Here is a 22,980-nt window from a genome sequence, read left to right as displayed (position 1 = left end):
TTCCTCCCTGCCCACCTCCACAAACCGTTGCTCACTCGCACTCCCCGCCCTCCACATTCCCCCCTCCAAAACATCTTCACGTGTCGCAAACTAAATCCGCCGGGAAGGCAAGTGACCAAAACCCTTAACTTGCTCCAACATCACCATCTGCCACCCTCTAGTTCAACCAACCAAAGTGGTTGACTACCAACACCCCCAATTACCGTGGCAGCTGCGGATAGGGAGAAAACAACATAGGCAAAACAACCCGCGCTCACCATGTCAGATTAGTACATGCAAAGCCTACCGATATCACGGGACTGATTGCGATTGCCTTGGCCACAGCACCTAAGCCTGCTTCCCCCTCCACCCGTTGCCAGTGTTCACAGCCTGGACGGCGTTCCTCTTCTTGGCAACTCCATATAAGAAGTGGCTCTCCCGTATCGTCTGCCGTTCCGTCTTATCACGAAAGGTTAAATCGATTCGACTTGGAGAGCGCACTCGAGCGCTTCCGGACGTCTTTGGTCGCCTAGCCATTCCTTGCATCGGAGAGTAGCCCGTTCACCGGCAAGGACAGGAATTCGAGCCAATCCGCCAACATGTCGTCCATAACATCAATGCTGTCGGCGACGGCTACATCGTCAGCCGCGCCCACCAGCACCGGCGGAAACAGAGCTCCTTCGCAGGGTGGTGTTATCGAGGGCGCAAACCCCTCGCATTACAATCCGAAGGATCCCATCACCATATTCATCATTCAAGTTTGTTCTCTCTGGTTTCGCATTCCACCTTCAGCACCAACCAACAAATGCTAACTTGTGTCACTCGCCCAATCTAGGCCGGACTCATCATCATAGTCTGCCACCTCCTCCACTGGCCTCTGTCCAAGATTCGGCAACCTCGAGTGATAGCCGAAGTCATTGGTGGCATTGTTCTGGGGCCCTCCGTGCTGGGTCGAATCCCCGGCTTTCGCGCTGCCATCTTCCCTACAGAGTCGATCCCCAACTTGACGCTGGTAGCCAATCTCGGTCTTGTTCTCTATCTCTTCCTCATTGGTCTTGAGACAGACGTTCGCTTCCTCGTCAGTAATTGGCGAGTCGCTACTTCAGTAGCATTCGCCGGCTTAGCTCTACCCTTTGCGTTCGGTTGCGCCCTCGCATGGGGTCTCTACAACCAATTCTCCAGTGATGAGGGTGTCATGCACATTGACTTCCCAATCTACATGCTGTTCATCGGTGTTGCTATTGCAATCACGGTAAATTACCCTGCAGAAACGACCTACTCGGTCGTGGTTTGATCACCGCCCAATTAACACATCGTCTCTAGGCTTTCCCGGTTCTGTGCCGTATCCTGACCGAGTTGAAGCTCCTTGATACCTCTGTCGGTGTTATCGTGCTTTCAGCTGGTGTTGCGAACGATGTTGTTGGTGAGTAACGCTTCAGTGCATCTAAAAACGTCAGGCTGGGCTTTACTAACACGCTCAAGGCTGGATTCTCCTTGCTCTATGTGTCGCTCTCGCCAATGCCGGAACGGGTCTTTCAGCCCTTTGGATTCTCCTCGCGTGTGTCGGTTACATGTTATTCCTGTTCTACCTTGTGAGGCCGGCTTTGGTCTGGCTATTACGTCGAACTGGCAACATCGAGAACGGACCTTCGCAGAGCATGATTGCACTTATCCTTTTGATCGCCCTGGCCTCGGCTTTCTTCACTGGTATCATTGGCGTCCACGCAATTTTCGGAGGCTTCATGGTTGGCCTTATCTTGCCCCGCGAGAACGGTTTTGCTATCAAGGTCACTGAAAAATTGGAAGATTTGATCGGTGCTCTGTTCTTGCCCTTGTATTTCACGCTCTCGGGGCTGAACACCAACCTGGGTCTCCTTGACAGCGGTATCGCCTGGGGCTACGTTATTGCTGTTACGTTCACCGCCTTTTTGACCAAGGTTATTGGCGCCAGTCTCGCTGCTCGGTTGAATGGACTGGTCTGGAGAGAGTCTTTCTCCATCGGGGCTCTGATGAGTTGCAAAGGTCTTGTCGAATTGATCGTCCTCGTAAGTAGCTCTTGTTTGAGCACAGCTCCGTGGTGACATGGTATGGGGGACGGATGCTGATCGAATACAGAACATCGGCCTACAGGCTAGGATTCTGAGCACCAGAACATTCACGATTTTCGTTGTTATGGCTCTTCTGACCACCTTCGCAACTACTCCTCTAACCTCCTTCCTGTACCCTCGCTGGTATCAGAAGAAGCTCGAGGCTTGGAAGCGCGGTGAGATTGACTGGGACACTGGCGAACCCATCTCGAGCCACGGCGGATCGACCGATGACCATGAATTTACCAAGCCGACGAATGATCGTGTCCAGCGCCTGTTGGTTTACCTTCGACTGGACAACATGCCTGCCTTGCTCAACTTGGTCTCCCTGTTTGGAAAGCAGTCCGGCTCGGGAGGCCAACTCATCGAAAGCGACGAGAAGGGCGGTATGAAGTCTGACACTGTGGCGCTGAATTCTTCCAATGGTATTAGAGCTGTGCGGGCTCATGGCTTCCGCCTACTCCATCTTACGGATCGTGATTCTTCCGTCATGACTGTGTCTCAGGTCGACGATTTTAGTCGCAATGACCCCGTCGTGAACATCTTCCGTACTGTGGGACAATTGATTAGGGTTGCCGTTTCGGGAGAGGTGTCGATCATGCCAGAGACTCGCTTTGCCGAAGCTCTCCTTTCCAAATCATCGGATATCTCTTCTGACCTTCTTCTCGTCCCTTGGAGCGAGAGTGGCAGCCTGGTCGACACACAGGTCTTGTCGGCAGACGGTTCCAACAAGCTTGGATCGACATACACCGGTTTCGCAAAGTCAATCCTCGACTCCCCGGAACACAACATTGGCATTTTCTTCCCCAAGGGCAGTGTTACCCAACCTACTTCGGATGGTAGTAGCGACCGCAAGAGGCTATCCCGAGCATACTCATTCAGCGACATCCATCATGACATCCCGACAATTCCCGTCACAAACAAGTCCCATCAGATTTTCATGCCATACTTTGGTGGCAACGATGACAAGCTTGCCCTTAAGCTGGTGCTTCAACTGTGCGAGAAGCACAACGCTCAAGCGACCGTGGTACACTTCACCGGGACGGCTGAGGGAGACTCTCAATCTCATGAGGGTGACTACTTCGGATTCGTGTCGACGCATGTACCTGCCAATGTGGCATCGCGCATCAAGTTTGAGACTTCTTCTTCTTCGAATACCCTGGAGGCTGCTTCGAGCTATGCCGCGTCAGGCGTCAGGACAGATACAAGAGAAGTCACCTGGCACAACCTGGTTGTGCTTGGTCGCCGGAGTGCTGTGAAAGCGACTGAAGGTAAGGCGTCTGCCAGGGTGTCTGAAGACATCAAGGACTGCCTGGGCATTGCCGCGGGTGTTTTGATTACAGCTGGTGTGAAGGCGGATCTGCTTGTCGTTCAAGCCAAATCTTCAAACAACTAGTCGGAGCTTAGTACTCTAGTTGTTGATTTAATACGATCTATTTCATCTATACGATCTAAAGCCACGTCCATCCTGCACAGCAGTAGTAAGCATGAATCAACTCGCTCATCACTTGACACCTGCTGCGTTGCAGTGTTGGCTATCGGCCTTGCTTGAGGGTTGCGTTTAGGTGGTGTAAACACCCGACGCAATACTGGAACTCAAGTATCTCCCATCGTTTCCATCTCCCTTCCTCTATAAAGTCGGCGGGAGTGCCGAAGCTGTTGCCTGACACCGCCTTGACATCGTATCATGGGACTTCATTTGTCTCATGTCCAATATTCAGACGATTACAGGGCGAATGTCAAGATGAATTCGGAGAGATGCGTTCTTGTTGGTATACATGAAGGGGAGAGAATAGTCCTGTCGAGGGAGATTTGCAAGGGTAGGCTCCTCCTGATCATCCATAGTATAGATCGAACTAGGGAAAACCCTCCAACCGTCAAATGTTTGTTTTCAGCCTAAGAATTACAATGGGGTATTTTTATTTTCATCTTTGTTTGATTCATTGAGACTCGTTACTCGTCTACCGTTAACATGGTGCCATGCCGCTTCTAAAGTCAAAAAAATTTCGGGCCGTATTGATGGCACTTTATCTGATAACGCCGCGCCCCTAAAACCTGTAAAAAGCCATAAAAAGAAAGAAGAGAAGGACTTGATGTGTTCGGGAAGAGTTGGGCCGGGAAGATATAAAACAGGGGATATGCGTTGCGGAAATCAACCACCAAATCGCATCTAAAATGAGATGGAGAACGCATCAACAATCCGACATGATCAGTGTCGTCTTCTCCCACTGCTACTCTGACCTCCTCCGCTACCAGTGCCATGGCCTCCCCAACTGCCACTGCGTCGGGTGGCCGTATTTACAGTAGGTTGGACGACAAAGTTGCGAATACCCATCTCACATGCCTGACGCAAAGCTTGATGGCGCATTCCACCCTTCATGCCGGTGGCCTTGTGACCAACAAATGTGTCGACGAGGGCGGCGCCCAGAGCAGCCGTGGCCACCCGCGTACCTTTCTCGCCTATCCACGGGCCGGGCTCACTCTTCATCTGGAGAGCTGCCTGGCTTCCAACTCTAAAGGCTGTCTGGGCGGCTTCACCCAGTGCAGCGTAACCAACAGCTGACTTGGCTCGAGGCCGCGCTGTACCAGAGGCACCACCTGCTGCACCTTTTCTGGGCATGGACCGTCCTCTGGTAGAGCGTTGCTGACCGCCGCCCGGTTGGCCATACCGCTCGGGCGAGTCATTCATGTAGCGACCGCGGCCACCCTGGCTGTGACCGGCATATCCTCTCGGACTGGAACGGGGATCAGCCTCGTAATCTACATGTCGTCCGCGATTTGATTCGCTACCACCGCGGGGGATGCCCTCGTAATCAGCGTAGCGCGAGCGCCGTCTATCACTCTCGCGTGGCCCATCATTCTTGGAACGGCGCGACTCGTTATTATAGGGATCGACATCATCGTAGTCGGCATAACGGGAGCGTCTGTCGGGATAACGAGGCTCGGCGTCAAAGTCAGCATACTTGGAGCGCCTCGTGTCGCTTGTCCGCGGCGGGTGATAGGCATGTTGACGCTCCCGGCCGCGGCGAGAGGCGGGTGCATATGCGTCAAAGGCGTCGTCGTCGGCACGGTGGTGAGCGGTGGCGGGGGGTTCCCGGGCGGAGCGGCCGTGACTCCGTGCCCGTGGTTGATAGGCGTCTTCGTCGTAGTATCGGCTCTTGCGACTCTTGCGATCTTCTCTCTGTTCTGGTGGGGGGGCGTAGGATTCCGGGACGGCATCTCTGCGTGATTTGCGGCTCTCACGGTGTTCTCGTGGTTGTTCCCTGGGCTCTGGTTCGCGTTGATAGTTGTCATAGGCAGCCGGAGGAGCGGCAGGTTCTGATTTGTTGCGGCGACGAGGACCAGGACTGCGTCCACGAGATGGATATTGGGCGTAGGGGTCGGCAGCAGTGTCGTAAGGGCGACCGTAAGACTCGTAAGGGTCCAGGTCGTAGTCAGGGCCTCTGCGATGAGAGCGTCCCATTATTGTTCGAGATCGTCGGTGTAGAGGCTGGAAAGGGCAGAAGATGTGCGAGGATATGAGAAGATGTAAAGGTGTGGCGGGAGACGTGTGCTAGTAGTCAGAGGTGGCAAGGTGGGCAGATATCAAAGCCGGGAGTGAGCCATATGTCAAGAATAAGTAGGATAGTAGTGTCGAGGGGGGAGGGAAGAGGAAAGGGAGGTCGGATGGTGTATATAATGGTATAGTCACAAAATAGTCACAAAGGCGGTCATGATGGGTCGAGGCACAGGGCGGGGGAGGGTGATGTGGGTGTCAAAGTGGGTGGATAGGCTATGTACCTAGTCTACCTGGTTTGGTATAGGAGTATCGGTGGTATGGGAGGAGAAGCAAAGACAAGCAAGCAAGCAAGCGTGATGAAAGACGATAGACGAAAGGAACGAACGACAGCGAAGGGGGCGAGCTGCAAGCCGTACTCCGTACCTAGGCAGGCCCGAGATGAGACGAGACGAGACTCGGGGGGATGATTGGGATAGCGTCACACGCCAGAGAGGATCGGCTGACCGCTGGTGTTTTGCGGGGGAGGGCTGTTGCTGGCGCTGGTGAGTTGGGGCCGGTCCAGTCGCGTGCATCGTCCACTGGGAGGCAGGAGACAAGTTGGAACGGGATGCGGGAGGAGGGGGCCTCTTTCGCCTCACTGGGAAGTGCTAGCTTGCCAGCTTTGCCAGTCCCCGTTTGGGCCACTAAGAGAAAGAGAAGTCAGGAGCACGCGAGACTTGAAGAGTGGACAACAAAAGTAAGTAGTGCCAAAAGGTAACCTAAGGTAAGGTAGGTAGGTAGGTAGCAGCTAATAGGAGGAAGGGGATCCGTACGTGGCACGAACTGTCCGAGTAAGGCAACGTGGAGAAGTGCGCAGCGCATGAGGAGAAGGAAGGTTAGAAGCATGGGAATGGCGGTTTGACGGCGGTTCATGACCAACAATGCAAAAGGGCGAACCAACATTGCCCTTGTTGCAGGAAATGACAATCAAAGAAGAATGCAGTGGAACCCTGCCCTGGGACTCGGAGGTCTGGGCTGAACAGAACAGGGTACCATCGCTATGTTTCCATTGTTACCTGTACTCCGTAGTCAGCCGTTGAACGTTGAACCGGTGGGTTCCATGAACGGGCCTGCCACACGTCGCGGGAATTATCCATTGTCTTGGTATTATACGGGTACCGAGTAATACGATGAAATGCCCTGTCTATGTACATACACTACAAGCTAAGGTCGACATGGAAGGTCGGGTAACTTTTATTAGCACGCACACTGCGAGATACATTGCGGGCAGAGTTTCCGTAAGGTACCGCAGCTGAAGGCTGTGAGGCATGGGAAAATGGTGCTAAGCAAGAGAAGGGGACCTTGTCTTGTGTTGAAGAATCACCCGGTCCGGAATGCGAAGCACACTGCACCGGTTCCCAGTGCCTCCAAGGCGAGGTCGGGAAGGGGGAACCACAGCGCACCTCGGCGGGAAACAGCGCTGCCGGCGGTGCTAGTCCCCCAAAGATCCAAGGCAGCGTTGTACTCATAGTGGGACTCCACCCAATCAGCCAATGAAAGACCTTGTTCTTCTCGCTTCACAACTTGAGGCGATATGCAGGGTCCAGCCCACTACTCCTCCCCAGTGACGTCAGATGAGGTAAACCTGCAGCTGCGACTCCAACAACCCGCATCGTTGCCCACGTATTCCACCTCTTGCTAACGAATCCCCGTCCTCACTTTACCTTACTCTCTGCATCCCTTTCTCCCATCCTATCCCATCCGTCCCTATTACTCACCCTGCCAGACTGGCCTGTCGTGTCACACTGCGTCTGTCTGTCTGTCTGTATGTTGTATAACCATCATCGCCATCATCGCCGCAGCCGGCAGTGCTGCATCCCCCCGAGCTGATTCGCAATGCACGTTGCATGAGGTGCATCATACCCTCACGACATGGCCCTACGCAGTGTTGCTTCTACCGCACTATGACATTGCCGTGCCGCTGCCCAACTCGCCGCTGTCCGTAATCATCCGGAACGCCTTGAATCAAGTCGATACCATTCCTCCCTCAGTTACACCGCCAATCCCAATTGGCCGGGAAGCCCAACCCCCCCAGCCTACTCCGGCACTGGAACTCGTGTCACCAACACCTGCTTGATCGATGATGTACACCACGCATGTCGCGCGCCCGCATCATCAGGTGAGAATGGCTCCTTGATACGCGCTGCCAGAGGCGAACTCTTGCGAGGTCTACCTAAGGGACTCCCATGTTGACTCCAGAAGAGCCCTCAGAAATGAGCAACAAATTCGCAACTATACTGCTGCCGAAGCCGACCTTGCCAAATACATCTCAACGTGCTGATGGGACTACAGAGTAGCCATCCGTACTGCCCGGCGGATCCTCCCCTTGAACCAGCTTCATTACCTTCCGGGCGGTATCCGGGGCCAGGACAATCCCAGCGGCCGTTGCTACCAGACACCCTGCCGGCTGACGTCGGGTTGGCACGGATATTGTCGTCATGGTGCTACTGCTCGCCTTGCCATCTTTTCACACTCTACTTGCACCAGCGCCATCGAAAAATACTTTTCTGTAATTAATTAGCGCATGGAGCCGACAGGTCGGGGTGAAGCAGACTGTAAGTTGAGAAGATGATCCTTTTCATGACACGGCACCCCCAGAGATCGTCGAGGAGCCGCTGCAGGGCGCCAAATTCTCCGGGCAGGTAGGCAATCTCGCTGTCACTTCGTTGGAATAAGGTAGGTGTCGTCACATCGACTCACGACAGGGCGGTTGAAGGTTGAGTGGTTCACTTCGTTGCCCACGCGCTAGTGCTGCAGTACATGACTTAGTAGCCGTTGCCCGCACGCTCGCAAACCACAAGTGGGCGTCTGTACTCTTCAGCGGTGAGGTCCTGCCTACGACAGGAGGAAGGAGTCTGCGATGCGTGATAAGCTCCCTGTCCTTGTTGCTGTCTCCGTGTCTGCGCGGGATTGGGTTACCCCTTGGGTACCGAGTGATCGGTGACGTCGCGATGCGAATTCAATGTGACCCATCGAGCGCACGGCATCAATATCGCTCGTTCCCCGGGGGCCGATGGGCTTGACCGCCTCTGATGACCATCTGTGGACTGTGAGAGCTCTGCGAGAGGACCGAATTCCGGTCGTGTCATGTAAAAGGAGGGTCAAAGACTGACGAGTTGCGACCTCGGTCAACCTGGCTATGGCTACTCAGGATCACGATGATCTCGCTGGTTGTCGATGAGAGTCAGGGACAAGATTGAGTTCCGTCGTTTCCCCGCACCGGTCCTGGTGCCATTACCGGGGATTGCGGAGGTCGGATGCCGTCCGACGAGAGGGTGGGTGCGATGCTGCCTCGTGTCAATCGCAAACATCGATGCTTTAATTATCCAACCAGGAGGAAGCAATTGGCACATTGCTGGCGTTCCTGACGAAGGCTCGCATGGGTCTGCCAGCCACGGCTCGACGCGGCGGAATCTCAAGCGGCCGGGGTCACGCGCACTTGGTTCTCTAACAACAAGTGGGCGGCGATTCGATGGGTTGCCTCAACAAACGGCACTAGGCGCAAGCCTGGATGACAAGACGGTTTCCTCCAAATTATCACCCGGTGAGGGCTCGAGCGCCACTTGGCTTGCCGTGATTCATCATCAGTCCCCAATCAACTGATAGATGACTCGATGAGGCGCGCCCGCTCGGCGAGTCGCGAAGATGCCCCGTCGTCGGTACGGCCCCGCCCGGGTTGGAGGAGGCTGGAGGGGCAGTGAGGAACTCGGTTTCGCCCGTGATCGGTAGCTTGTAATCGTCCGGTAGTACGGAAACCGTTGTGCTGTCATTCCGGGATTGCCTTGGGAACCCCACTGCCGTAATTGCCGCCGTCGAACCGGAGCCATGGGACCACTGAGTTGCCACAGCTTATTGAGTGGATTGCAGCCGTCGGACGAAGTGGATAGTGGTGGTGCAAATTGCCGATTGTGGTGGGAAGACGGTTGTATGAGGCTACTAACAAACTATGAATAACCTGAGGTACTGTGATGTGTCAGGGAGATAAGGTATAGCCCATATTTGAGAGATTCTGTGCGCCCGGATCCGAGATGGTGGTTTCCAATACCATGTCAGTATTCGTAGTGATTTCGCGCTTCCTCCACTCTCGACTGTCTGTGTGGTCATGACCACGAAATGGGGCCAAGGCCAATTGTTCGACAATGGTATTTGAAAATGAATTCGTGGATCGTACGAATAGATGCAGTAGAAGTCAGACGTTGAGAAGAAGAAACCCAATCCACGTGCAAGCCTGGCAGCCATTGCGGGAAGTTGGGTTGGCGCGTTGGTCTTCGTATCTTCAGCAATTTCCGTACATGAAGAAAACTGGGCCCGGCAGATAAGGGGAAGCAGCGAGGCCCGTTTGGGACATGGGTCGTGTGCCTCTTGCGGCCTCGCCCAGCTTTCCGGTTGCGACGTGTTCCAAGTTAATACCTTCCAACACGTCTATTTTTTTCTATTTTTTTTCTTTCCTCTTCTTGAAAAGGCTCATCTGCTTGGCTTGTCACAGTACCTAGGGTATGTTGATGCCGAACTGTGGATCGCAGCTATTGCCCGACTAACATGCGAGGCAGCGAAGCGACGCATAGCAGAGAGCCGGTATCCGAAATGTCTCTCAACAATGAACTCGGTGTGTTCAAGGGCCGTACTATGAAAGCACACTGCGGAATAAGCTGCTCTCGAACCTTGCTATGAGGTACCGTATCCCATCTAAATGAGCTGAGATGAACTCCCAATTGGAGGCTTGTGACCACAAGCTCGAGACGGCACCGCATCTGTGCTCGACTAAGATCCCCAGATCAGACGAACGACAGACCCCCGAGTTTGACTATTGCCGTGATAGAGGAACTCGTACGACGCGGCTCAAGTAGTTTGGTGGACGCCATGTATGGGGCTAGATGTCCTTAAGGGAGCTTTTGTTGAGCAGGAGTTGTAACATGTTGTCGTTGGCTCTGCTGGGTTGAAGGCTACCGCCATGGCTTTCAAAGCCTCATGCCCGGCAGCCCGCCACATATAGACAAAGACGAGCTGGCAACCAATGAGACGCTACTGCCAGTCTTTTACAGAAAAAAGAAAGCACCGATGAAGTAAGGCAGGTTGAAATTAAGTTCAACCACGCAAAAGCGGCCTGTACTGGCGATGAAGAGATGCGAGCCACAAATCCCATAATGTCTGTCCTCTTTGAGACCTTGGAGTCACTGTCTGTGGTGGTTTTGCGGGGATGCCGGCCGGGCGGTTCTCGTCAAGTCTGTCAGATGGCGGTGGTGCGCTAGTGCCGTTGTTCCCCCTGTCTGGAAGTCGTGGGGGTGGGCCAAGTCGGATTGGGGGAGGCAATGTCAACGGGAGTCGTAATCAGTGGAAAGCTCGGGGCTTGGGGGAGTCGGGGGGTTCCTATCGCCCAGACAAATGGGAGGCACCAGATTGGCTGTCTGCTGATGCCAACTGAACGTATCTGACCGATGGATGGAGCAGACCGGTGACCGTGAGAGTGCACTTCGTACTCCGTACGAACTAGAGTTGTCAAGTCGATGGTATTAAAGGCCCGGGCTTGATACACTCGTGGTGGTGGGCAGATACGCCGCTGTCCGAGCTGGGCGGCGGCCGGTTGCGCAGTTGACTCTCATGAAGAGTTTCGCGGCTGATCGAGGATCAACAGACGGCTCGAAGCTGAGCATGCGCGAGGCAACTTAGTTCAGCATGAGGCTAAGGAATGGGAGCGCCAAAATGCGAGACATTCGAAACAATGTGGTGGACGCGGGTTACTTGGCTTGGCAGAATTTGATCGTGACATGGGTATCTCGTTGACCATGAATGAAGTTGACCAAAGAAGCGGGTGAAGTCGCATATGTGACCATCGTCACTGGTCACTGGACAGACTGGCAGTTCAAGAAACCTCGCGACCGAGGCAATGGAAACACGAGGGCCTGCCGCCTGCGTGCCTACGGACGAGATGAAGCCTGGAGATGGTAATTTGCTTCTGGATAAGTGGCTGATAAGGTTGACAGACCGTACATACCTAGAAGGCAGTTGACACAATGGAAGCCAGAACCCCCGACCAAGGAGGGTCAGGATGCTTATCGCAGATGGCAGATGCGGCCCCGCTCGGCCACGGCCGCTCGCACCGAGAAGAGCCTAGCTTCGGAGGTGGATCACTGCCACGGCCAATGGCTTCGGATTCAGCAAGAGCCCCGCTTCCGAAGCTGATAGTCGGGCGACCGGTTTAGGCAGTTTGGTCGAATGGAGTGAGAGGACAGGTACCCTACCTTACCTTGATTAGATTTTCCGCCTTTCTAGACCTTTAGAAGTTTAGGTATACCATGCTGCACAGCTGCAGTAATACGGCGCAGGTATCTAGCTCCATGGTTACGGGAGGAGGAAACTCAATGGAAGGCAAGATCGTGAAGCAGAGCAGGAGCAGGAGCAGGAGCAGGAGCAGAACCGAACATGTATGAGTGAGTGCCCGTTCCTCGACACTCAGTACCTCACTTACTTGCCGGGGAAACAATGGGAAAGAACCTGCATGTCGAGGCGACCATCCCCGCCTTTTCCTCACACACACACACACACACACACACACACACTGACAAGACAGAAAAAAAACCGAGAAAGGAAGAAGAAGAAGAAGAAGAAGAAGAAAGTAAAAAGCGGCAAGAGAAGGGACGACAGCATTGACAGCGGGAAAGAGCAAACCCCAGGAAAGACCTATACATAGACACTTACCTCTCGGGCAACCGCCAACGTGTGCAACACGGAGTATTCGTAACTTATGGTCCGGAGTACCCTTGGTGTGTGTAAGTGCTAAGGCAGCTGAGATGGAATAAGAAAGGAACCTGTAACGTTGAGCGGCTTCCCGCCCTTGCCTGAGTGCAGTAGCACCGGAGCACACTTGCCCGGATATGCAGTCGGGACCTAAGCCAGCTAGCTGAGGCAAGCCGGAGGTCGCAAGGTCGCATGGATCGGTAAGGCGTAAGTCAGCAGCATGTTCCATTGAGTTTGATCAGGGCTGACCTGACAATGACATGCCCGGCGACATGATGTTGTTGCAACTTGCCACGACTTCCTACCTTGTGGTGTGTGTATGGAGTACGGAGTACACGCACAACACGTACCTTAATTAAGGTATACCGCCCTCCACTGGTTCTGGGTCCTGGCACAAGGCAGTGACTGTATTCCATACCTTACCTTAGTTAGGTATGTAAGCAGGTACGAGATCACCCGAGGACGAGCATCACAACTGATTCAGGAGTCGCTACCCACCCACCTCAGCGTCGGGACTCCTGAGCACCTCAGTCACGCAGCGGAGGGCGGCTCACTCACCGACCAAAAGGTCCAGGCTCACAATGGCGACGATATGTACGGCGCGCCCAGTTCCTTGCCTTAGCTCCATAGTTTCGGCCTGTTGAAGGCTTGAAGCAGGCGGGACGTATCCGCAATTCATTTACACTTACACTGCCTTAGCCTCTTCTGATGTAGTGCGCCACTGCCGTCTCTTTATGCTCTTTTGCCGCAGTACTTGTCCGACCTTTTCTTGCCAGTTGATTGGGTCGGTCGCGTTGCGCAACTCTCTCCTCTGGGGATCTGGTCGGGTCACTTCAAGACTAAGGTACTTTAAGAAAAAAGTTAGGGCAGGCCTGGCGGGGGGGGACGCACGCACTTTTGTTGCGATGCTCATTTTCGGCCCCGCTCTCGATTGATATGTGCTAAGATTTTCCACATCTGCTTGTCACTGGCGCATCAAGAACCATGTTTGCCCAGCATGGCGCTCTAGACAACCACTACCGATACCAACCAACTACCTTAATACCATCAATCGAATAATACGCAGTACTCCGTACACGACGAATACAACCCGATTGCGAATGGAACCCCGTCAAAACTTCGAACCAGCCTTCCATTTCTCCATGTAATACGGAGTGAATGCAGCCTGGGCATTGGCCTGGCTTGCCTCGCCTCGCCTCGCCTTGCCTTCAGCTACCAATGGCAAATACCTTACGCTGCCGTCGGCCCCCGGCCTACATACATGATACATCTTTCATGCTTAAGCGCCATCTCTTTGTGCTTCACCATCTCACAGTCACCACAATGTCCAAGGCTGTACGTAGTCCTTGCATGGCGTCTTCAATGGCGTCTGACACAGCGCATTATCGATGTGACCTGGCAAAAGGCAGCGCGGCCAGGGAAGCCACCATGCCGACGGCCCAAAGCTTCCCTCCTCTGCTACTGCCTATAGCCTGTTTCTTCCAACTGATGATGCCGTCTCTGGTTAGAAACTGGCAACTTAAGGTACCTACCACATGGCCATCGCTTGTGTGTGAGCTTTTCGGGCCAACTTTACTTATCAAGTTGCGACATTCCCTGAATAGCGTGTTGGCTTCGGAATGGGGGGAGCCCGTTCACAGTCCAGAGAGCTGGGACGCTGCTTTCGGCCTGTCACTTCTTTCATCGCTCGGTTCCGATATCTTTGCTCTTTGGTTGTGCCATTGGACGACATGCCGCGCCGCCGCCGCCATGCCACCTACTCCCTACACCACATGTAGCTTTTCGGCGCATCCACAGTTCCACGTTCCACACCCACATGGAGAAGCTCAGAGTAAGGTATTCGGACCCAATTGACCAATTCTAAAGCAGACAAGCAGGTGCCAGCAAAAAGGCTGTGCCCACAATCCCACAATGGGCTCAGGCTCAGTCTAGGACTTTAGGAGAAAGTCGAGTTGAGCTTCTCCGGCACATGGCTTCGCACGCTTCGAGGCCGGTACCGCCATTCCATGCCATGCCATGCCATGCCATGCCACGCCATGCCCGCCGTCCGTGTATGCACCGACTGAGACAAGAACTCGGTGAAGTCGTTACGACTGCATGCGAGAAATAAAAACCGGGACTAGGATAAGGGCGTCGCGCTAGTCCTTGGGGAGGTTCGGAAGTTGGGCCCTAGAAGGGGGTGCCGCGACCCTTGGCTTGGCCTCGCCTTCGTCCATCGAAGCACACCTCTCTCAATCCTCCATATGGATACCTACCTACCACACACGGAAAGGCAAGGACTGTAAGGTAACTCTCAAGAATCTCACCCCCCGGTTCGTCTCCCATGTCCATCTCAGAGTCCCATCTCACTCTCTTCCTCTCCCATGCCCACCCCAGCTCCCAGTTGCCATCTTGGTCTTGGCAACCTTAGCTATCCGGCCAAAAGTGAAAGTACACAGCTTTTTCTTGATCCACCACGCCTGGGCCCTTGCCATGCTGCCCACCCACCCCTCCGGTGATCCAGCAAATGATAATCCTTTCACACTAATAAATAATGGCTCGAGATTTTCTTTGATAACGCGACTGGCCGTTGTCGTTCGTCCACAAGAGGAGAGGGGCGCGGTCCGTTGCCTCTATCCTGTTTATGAGCCATTGCCCGTGCCAGTCCTGGCCATTGATAAAAACCATCCACCGTTCCGCCCTCTTGGGATTGTTGATGTTGTCTCTCTAGGCTCGCCTCCCATCCTTCCCCCCGTCGCCGTCCAGCTTGCTGTAATCGGTGCCTCAACGGCCTCTCCCGATTCCTATCTATCTCACCCCCCCATTGGGCCCTCCCCCTGCTCTGTCGCAGTTGTCAAGAAAACTAGTTAAAAGCCCGGCTTCGGCTTGTCTTGCTTTGACTTGCTTTTCTTTGCTGCTCGATCTTCGACATCTGCGCCGCAATCTCACTCGACCAGATCTCGGGGAACATTTCTTTTATTTATTCACCTTCTTGCCGATAATATTTCTTATTATATTGGGCAAGCTACCTACCCCCCAATCCATTATCGCCGTTCGAAACATCAAGGACTGGAAAATAAAGAAAGGACGAAAAATTTCGTGCAAAAATGGGGTTCGTCCAGAAATGGAACGCCAAGATCGCCGCCGGCCCGGTCGGTCGGTGGTTCCAGCTTGAGGGCTCCGGTCATGTAAGTCGCCAATTCCCAACTTCCCGTCACAACTCCTTCGAGATGGCTCTACAGCCGCCGCTCTTTGCGCAAGGCGCGCAGGGCCAGGATTCACAACGATACGTGACAGTGTGCTGATATGTCATGAAAACAAAAAGCCTCGTGAGCGCAAGGGATCACTCTTCTTCACCGAGATGCGCGCCGGCCTCGTCGCCTTCTTCGCCATGGCCTACATTATCGCCGTCAACTCCTCCATCGTCGCCGATTCCGGCGGTACCTGCGTCTGCCCGCGCAACGCCGACGACTTCACTTGCGACAAGGATCAGGACTACATGCTCTGCGTGGCAGAGGTCAAGCGTGACATCGTCACCGCTACCGCCGCTATTTCGTCCCTGGCCACCTTCTTCATGGGCCTCCTCGCCAACATGCCCGTCGGTTGCGCTCCCGGTATGGGCTTGAACGCCTACTTTGCCTACTCCGTCGTCGGTTACCACGGAACCGGTGCCGTCCCTTACCAGGTCGCCCTTACTGCCATCTTCATCGAGGGCTTCATCTTCTTCGGCCTCGCCCTGCTCGGTCTGCGTCAATGGCTCGCTCGCGCCATCCCCCGCTCCATCAAACTCGCCACCGGTGTCGGTATCGGTCTCTTCCTCACCCTCATCGGTCTCACCTACAGCGAGGGTATCGGTCTGATTGTTGGCGCCACTTCCACCCCCCTCGAGTTGGCTGGCTGCATTGCGAGCGAGCAGGTTGATGGCCTCTGCCCCTCCTCTACCAAGATGCGCAACCCCACCATGTGGATCGGTATCTTCTGCGGTGGTATCTTCACCGTCATGCTCATGATGTACCGCTTCAAGGGCGCCATCCTGGCTGGAATCATCCTCGTCAGCATCATCTCCTGGCCCCGTAACACCTCTGTCACTTACTTCCCCGACACCGTCATCGGCGACTCCAACTTTGACTTCTTCAAGAAGGTTGTCGACTTCCACCCAATCCAGAGGACTCTCAACGTCCAAGAGTGGAATGTTGGAGGATACAGCGGTGCTTTCGGCCTGGCCCTCATCACCTTCTTGTATGTCGACATCCTCGACTGCACCGGTACCCTCTACTCCATGGCCCGCTTCGCCAACCTCATCGACGAGGAGACTCAGGATTTCGAGGGCTCATCCGTCGCTTACATGGTCGATGCCCTTAGCATCTCCGTTGGTGCCCTCTTCGGTACACCCCCTGTCACCGCCTTCGTCGAGTCCGGTGCCGGTATTTCCGAGGGAGGCAAGACCGGTCTGACTGCCATGGTCACCGGTATCTGCTTCTTCATCTCCATCTTCTTCGCTCCCATCTTCGCTTCCATCCCCTCGTGGGCCACCGGCTGCGTGTTGGTTCTCGTGGGATCCATGATGGTCCGCGCCGTCACCGAGATTAACTGGAGGTACATGGGTGATGCCGTTCCCGCCTTCATCACCCTCGCACTCATGCCCTTCACCTACTCTATTGCCGATGGCCTCATCGGTGGTGTATGCAGTTACATCCTCATCAACGGCCTTGTCTGGGTCATCGAAAAGGTCTCCGGCGGCCGCATTGTTCCATACAACAAGAACGAGAAGGACCCTTGGACCTGGCGCATTCCTGGCGGCATCCTGCCCCCATGGGTCCGCCGCGTGTTCAGCGGAAAGAAGGATTTCTGGCGTTCTGATGAACATCAGACTGCCGCTTCCGAGCCCCAACCCTTGGAGAAGACCATTAGCTCCGAGCAGGGCGGCTCTATCACCGGCAAGGATAAGGAGATTGGAGAGACAATCACCCCCCACGGTGACAGGTCCTCATCATAAGCGGAGTAAAGGAAGTCGTTTTCGAGGAGTTTTGTGGGATACTAGTCATTTAAGTACCACATTGGGGAATTGGATAGGATACCCGAATGATGATGCCGCTTCGTCTATTATTAGTTGCCTTTCGTTGAGAGTACAATAGAACCAATCTAAGATAAATGGTGGATCGTCCCATCAGTGTTGATAACCCCATCTAATGATCAATTCTTATGGTATGTCATGCGTGTTGGCTCCCTGAAAATGCTCAGCGGTATACTCAAGCCTCGTCCTTGTCTTCACTGCCATTGGAGACGGTTGAAGCACCTTTGCCATCGGCACCTTGGTCTTCGCCGTCAGCGACGTCGAAAGCCTCGGAGGGAACAGGTGTTCCGCCTTCGCCTCCAGCTTGTTCCATGGCTGCCAACCTAGCTGCGCGGCCTTCCTTCTTGCGCGGTACTGGTGCTAGAGAAGGTGTCAGCTTACAGCTTCTCGATGATCCTATTTTATCAGCGACTTACCTCTTCCATTCTCCTGCACGTAGAATCTCCGCAGCAAACCGACGGCTTCGTCGCGGCCCCAACCGCCTTCTGCTTCGAAACCTGGCTCGACGTTTCCGCCATCGCCACCTTGGCTCGCGGGACGACTGCTGGTGAAGGAACTCTTTCCAGACGCAGAGCTTGCCGGTCTTGGGGCGTTGGATGCATTGATCTGAAGCGGCCTAAGAACTGTGACAGGGTTGGAGTCTTGGCGGGTGTCTGTGGAGTTTTTGTGAATGCTGAACACGCCACCAGTTCCGCCAAACTTGTCGTTGACAGCGCCGAAGTAGACCTTTTTGATGCCAAGTTGTCTAAGCAGACCGGCGCACATGACACAGGGCTCGACTGTAACGTAAAGAGTGCACTCTCTGACGATAGAGCGGTCGACCCGAGGATCGAGATGAAGCTTCTGGCCGTAAGGGTAGAGGTGGCCTTTCCTGACATACTCGTCGTCATCCGGGAACAGATCCGATTCATCGTCAGGAACATCTACTTTGGAACGTTCGCTGGCCTGTTGGCGAAGCTGAGCCTCGACGGCCTCCTCACTATTGTTGGGTCGGTAGGACAGCAGGGCAGACAATGCCATGAACTCAGCATGGCGGGTACCGTTCCGAGTCACGTTCGTGGCATTCATGCCTCTGGCGATGACCGATTCGTTGTGGACAAGAACACAGCCAACGGGCGTCTCGTTGGTCCGCAGTGCTAGTCGAGCCTGTAAACGATATTAAAGGATGTTCTATTGCAATGAGGGGACAAGCTAGTTATTATAGCTGCTTACCATATCCAATGCCTGATCCATGAGCATCTGGTGCATAGGTCTCTCGCTGAGGGGCGTGAGCGTGGTCTGAGGGATGGAGGCTGATGATCGCGGCCGACCGATGGAGTCAAGGCTCATACGGCTCAAGACCGCAGCTGGTACGGAGACCGCAGGGGCACTGGGCTGGTTCTCCTTGTCATCTCCCGAAACGGGAACGGGAGCCTTGCTGGAGGAAAACAGAGGCAGCGCTGGTTCAGTCGACTGACTGTGTCGAGTAAGAACGCCAGCCATCTCTGGGTCTTCTTCCACTGATGTCCGCCCTGCCGGGTTCGGCCGTGTTTGGGCGGCGGATATTGCTGGTTGCTGGGACGAGGGGGCTGAGGTGGGTGACGAAGAGGAGGATGGTGATTTGAAGTTGGGGGTGAGTGAGGTTTTGAGGCGGCAAAATATGTTTTGCAGGAACTTGCTTGTCGAAGTCCGCTTTCCTCTATCTTTGTCCTGCGTTCCGGTTCCAGGCCCAGACTCAGGCCCAGGTCCACCCAAAGGTGCATCTGAAGAGGCAGGAGCGTTCATGGCAAATTACTTGGGAAGGAACCAACTCGGTGCATGCCTTTCTACCCTGACTAGGTACCACAGGGCCTTCACAAATTCAAGCCACCCAGTACGACTGGCACTTAGTCAAGGTGCAGAGAGCACCTGATAGCTTCAGAAATGTAGACAATCGTTGCCTTCCCGCAGAGGTGAGAACGAAGACTATTTGCTCTGTGCGGCCCGTTTTAAACCAGGTCCGTAGCAACGGACTGGACTACGGTAGTCTGGGCAAGTGGGCAAGAGATCGAGAGGTTCTAGGAAGACGCAGGGTATAGCGTGTCTCGATACTAGCAAGGTAAGACGTTCCAAACTGCCCTTCTCTTTGGATAATTCCCAGCCTACTAGATCAGGTTGACATACACCCGAAGCAAGGTAGATTCGGTTACGCTGTGAAGAAATTCCGTCTGAGGTTCCTTTGTCGCTGGTCTTCCTGTTCGAATAGTAATCCGGGTTGTTAAGGGCTTTTGTTTGGCTCGTGACTGGGAAAGTTTCAAGACAGCAGAAAACCGAGTTTTCAGGTGTCGGAAGGGTTCTGAAGCTGTCCGTTTTCCTAATCTGACCCTGATGCAGAGTTCTAGGGCAAGACTGTCCTAGAAAACTTATCTCGTTGAAGCTAAGCGTGAAATAAGGCCTTAAAGAGCGCCTGGCCTGAAACCATGTTCGATAATGAGTGCTCGTTTTCAAAGATTACCCTGAACAGGACCTTGAGTAAGTGGCAGAGTGACAAACAAGGATGACTCAGTCTGGCTGTAGTCAGCACACGTCGTCCGAGACAATGAAAGCAAATAAACCTATTTGCCCGGCTTGCTACTCACTATGGAAAAAGGATACTGTTAATCACGTAAACCCCTAGCTTTGTAAGGAGCCAAGATTGAATCAGTTATTGCACCGATCTACCCTATGGTCATGGATGAAGTTTGCATTAGGTGGGAACACCCGGCGTCACGTGACCTTAATGTCAAACGGTGGCACTGACCACCTGAACCAATCTCTCCTCGGGTACTAGAGATACCTCGTGTTGAGAGGAAAGACCTTGGTAAGCCCTCCTACAGGGTCGGATTCGTCGTGCCTATACACAGCGAGTGCACGTCGGGCGAAAGTAAACACGAAGAAGTGTGAGCAAGGCAGTTATATTATATCGCACCACGCTACCACCAAACTTTACTAGACTATGTGGCAGTTCATGCACAACTGCCCAAAGCCCAGCGTACTGATTCTAGCCTGTACAACAGAACACAACCTTGCCCGATGATATAGCTGACATGCATGCCATTCTTGAAGAATGCACGTCTCATCAAAAAACAGAGGGGTATCTCAGAAAACCAACGCTCCCAATAGACAGCAACAAAACACTACGACGACTATCATATCCATACAAGCCAGGGCCATTAGCCCAAGCCGCAGGTCGACACAAGATCTCATGAGAGACCTTGCGCGAGGCCCAGAACCCTTATCCGCGCCCCGCTGACCGGGGTTTGTGCAGATTGGTTCTGTCGACAGGTACGTCGTAGTCTCGTGCTGACACAGGAGAGAAGCCTCGCGCCGTCGCTCAAGCCCTGCGGCTTTGACGTGGCGGTCCCAAGATGGCTCTGTTCCGGTCTCGAGTCATAGAGACTTGAGTACGAGTGGCAGACCTTGTATATCGCTAGGCCAACAGCGAGTTGAATGAATCGGCTGGCGAACGCCTGTGCCTCGAGTACTTGCGCAACCAAGCCGAGTACAGTCGCAAAGAGTGCTACGGATACCAGGCACTGCGACTTAAACAGCCAGTCGACGAGAGAGCGGCGCTTGCATGTCAAGTTACCACCCGCAACCGCCTCCATCACAACGTGTACACCGCCTAGTACAAAGACGCCGGCAGAGGAACGGTTGACGCTATGTGTGGTGGTGTGACGAATTTCTGATGACCCTGGCGTTGCAAGGTGAAGATGAGCATCCGAAGAAACGCTGCTGGACACTCCGCTATCAATTGCTCCACGACCAGCGGCACCATTGCTTGTCCTCGTGATATGCGCGTAATAAGACGCCTCCTCGACGGCGGCCGAGGAGCGTGAGGACGCAATGACTGAGGACATTGGCAAACAGCCGACTACTCCTGGCAGTACGCCGCCAAGTGAGGTAGCATGTAGTCCCGACGAATTGACAGTAGAGCGGTACGTGGCATGTGGCAGTGGTAGTAATTGTGGCGAGCTTGGCTGCAGGGCTGGGTCCGCAAGTCGTTGGGATCGTACACTGCGAGATGTTGCATTGACTTCCGATGGGCTCAATTGAGACTCAGACTCGGTCTGTTCAAATGTCAGAAAACGTTCACGTTGTGCCGTGTAAGGGATGCTCACCATTGGAACGGTCGGTACTCCAGTATGTACTGCTACCGACGATGGACGGTGCCGGTGACGACAGACCATGACGCTGGTTCCTCCCAGTGTAGTTCCGCTTACCGGTGCCCCGTTATCGTCTGCCAAGTAATCATCTGGTGCCGTTGGAGAGCGACCGAGGTGTACTTGTTGCTGAACTGACGACTGGCTGCCTTGAGGCGAGCTACGGCGCTGAGATGGTGTGCTCTGCGTCCTGGTAGTAGTACCAATGTCACTGAGTAGTGCAACATCGTCGTCCAAGAAGCTTGGCTCGGGTGAGTAGAGGTTGAAGTCGACGTAGTTGCTGATACGCGGGGAAGAGTCCAGGTAAGGAAGCGCCGGTGGCCGGACATCGAGCTCGTCGGGGAATGGCTTGCTAGCAACCACGTTCTGGAGGCCATCGGAGCCGTTCTGAGACTGGCTGAATACCATCGAGGGAGTAATGGGAGACTGGCTTGACTCGGGAGTAAGGTGTCCCGCGGGGTCGAAGAAGAAGTCGTATTCGAAAGGAGCAACGTTGGCGGGCTCGTCATCGAATTGGACAAAGGACTCCCAAGAATCTGCCATGTTGAGCATGTCAAGGTCCGCGAATGAGGAATCTGTAAACAATGCTGGTGTTGATAATGACGTGCTTGGTTGTGGTGACCTTTCGGTAGCCACTGGCGAATCCCTCTTCGACGTCTTGGCCTTCTTCGCTGACCGCGCTGGAGCGGCAGCGGCACCCTGAGCCTGTGTGGTGGTGCGTTTCTTGTGGCTAGGGTCACACCTGACCTTCTTCTTCTTGCAGGCGTCGCATGCCTTGATGATGCGCATCAGATGCGCATGATCACGCTGCTCCTTGGTTTTGCAACCGCGAGAAGCAGAGTTTGTGACATCGCGGCCATCCTTTGTCATGATCTTCATCCCAGGGAGGTGGGAGAAGTCGTTAGCCTGGGGCTTTGTCGCAGAGGATGCGGCCCTCTTGGAAGACTTGGAGTACATGGATTCCTGGCTGACAGATGTGGGAGTAGACGCAGAAGCTGAGCTGGGCGTAGACTGCGACCAAGACCAGTCAGAAATGATAGGGGATACGAAGTTGGAGCTGCTGCTGGAGTTCTGTACGGGGCTAGATCCGGCAGAGGAGATGGCGGAGCTGCTGGATTCGCTGGCAACGGGATAGTACTTGAAGGTCTCTCCAGTGAGCTGGGAGAATGCAAAGAAGTCCATAGAGACGGTGGCACGCTTCTCCTGGATGGAGGCAGAGCCGGGGAGGTAGGCGTTGACAAGGTCGTCGAGTTCTTGGGTACCCATCTCAGGGTAGAACTGCAAAGACGCGCCGAGGAAAGGCTGAGAGATGGAGAAGCCTTGGAAGGCAGCGGTAGACTGGTTTCGTATCACGCCGGACATTGCGTTGATGGTGTTGGCTACGGAAGGTATGCGGCGGAATATGGAGGATATGGTGACGGGGGATCG

General features: G+C 54.2%; 5 protein-coding genes across 5 annotated transcripts; 2 read left to right on the top strand and 3 right to left on the bottom strand.

The window, feature by feature from the left end:
• Positions 1-578: 578 nt before the first annotated feature.
• Positions 579-3,462, top strand: N0V96_005700 (uncharacterized protein; the record flags this gene model as incomplete). Its single annotated transcript, XM_053198650.1, has 5 exons — positions 579-737; positions 815-1,231; positions 1,303-1,402; positions 1,462-2,024; positions 2,095-3,462. The coding sequence occupies 5 exons, from the start codon at positions 579-581 to the stop codon at positions 3,460-3,462; spliced, it is 2,607 nt and encodes an 868-aa protein (XP_053043868.1).
• Positions 3,463-4,275: 813 nt separating this feature from the next.
• On the bottom strand, positions 4,276-5,529 carry N0V96_005699 (uncharacterized protein; the record flags this gene model as incomplete). Its single annotated transcript, XM_053198651.1, has 1 exon — positions 4,276-5,529. The coding sequence occupies one exon, from the start codon at positions 5,527-5,529 to the stop codon at positions 4,276-4,278; it is 1,254 nt and encodes a 417-aa protein (XP_053043869.1).
• A 9,896-nt stretch (positions 5,530-15,425) lies between these two features.
• Positions 15,426-17,314, top strand: N0V96_005698 (uncharacterized protein; the record flags this gene model as incomplete). Its single annotated transcript, XM_053198652.2, has 2 exons — positions 15,426-15,506; positions 15,644-17,314. The coding sequence occupies 2 exons, from the start codon at positions 15,426-15,428 to the stop codon at positions 17,312-17,314; spliced, it is 1,752 nt and encodes a 583-aa protein (XP_053043870.2).
• A 253-nt stretch (positions 17,315-17,567) lies between these two features.
• On the bottom strand, positions 17,568-18,874 carry TAD2 (tRNA(adenine34) deaminase; the record flags this gene model as incomplete). Its single annotated transcript, XM_053198653.2, has 3 exons — positions 17,568-17,752; positions 17,809-18,538; positions 18,605-18,874. The coding sequence occupies 3 exons, from the start codon at positions 18,872-18,874 to the stop codon at positions 17,568-17,570; spliced, it is 1,185 nt and encodes a 394-aa protein (XP_053043871.2).
• A 2,389-nt stretch (positions 18,875-21,263) lies between these two features.
• Positions 21,264-22,914, bottom strand: N0V96_005696 (uncharacterized protein; the record flags this gene model as incomplete). The annotated part of the gene is made up of 2 exons (XM_065757472.1): positions 21,264-21,425; positions 21,577-22,914. 2 exons carry the CDS (start codon positions 22,912-22,914, stop codon positions 21,264-21,266), a joined length of 1,500 nt encoding a protein of 499 aa, XP_065613815.1.
• Between the last annotated feature and the right edge of the window lie 66 nt (positions 22,915-22,980).

This window comes from Colletotrichum fioriniae (genome assembly GCF_027942845.1).
Source record: "Colletotrichum fioriniae strain IMI 355084 chromosome Unknown scaffold_6, whole genome shotgun sequence".
Classification (NCBI taxonomy): Eukaryota; Fungi; Ascomycota; class Sordariomycetes; order Glomerellales; family Glomerellaceae; genus Colletotrichum; species Colletotrichum fioriniae.
Note: the sequence above shows the minus strand (reverse complement) of the source record. Positions and strands in the feature narration are given on the sequence as shown.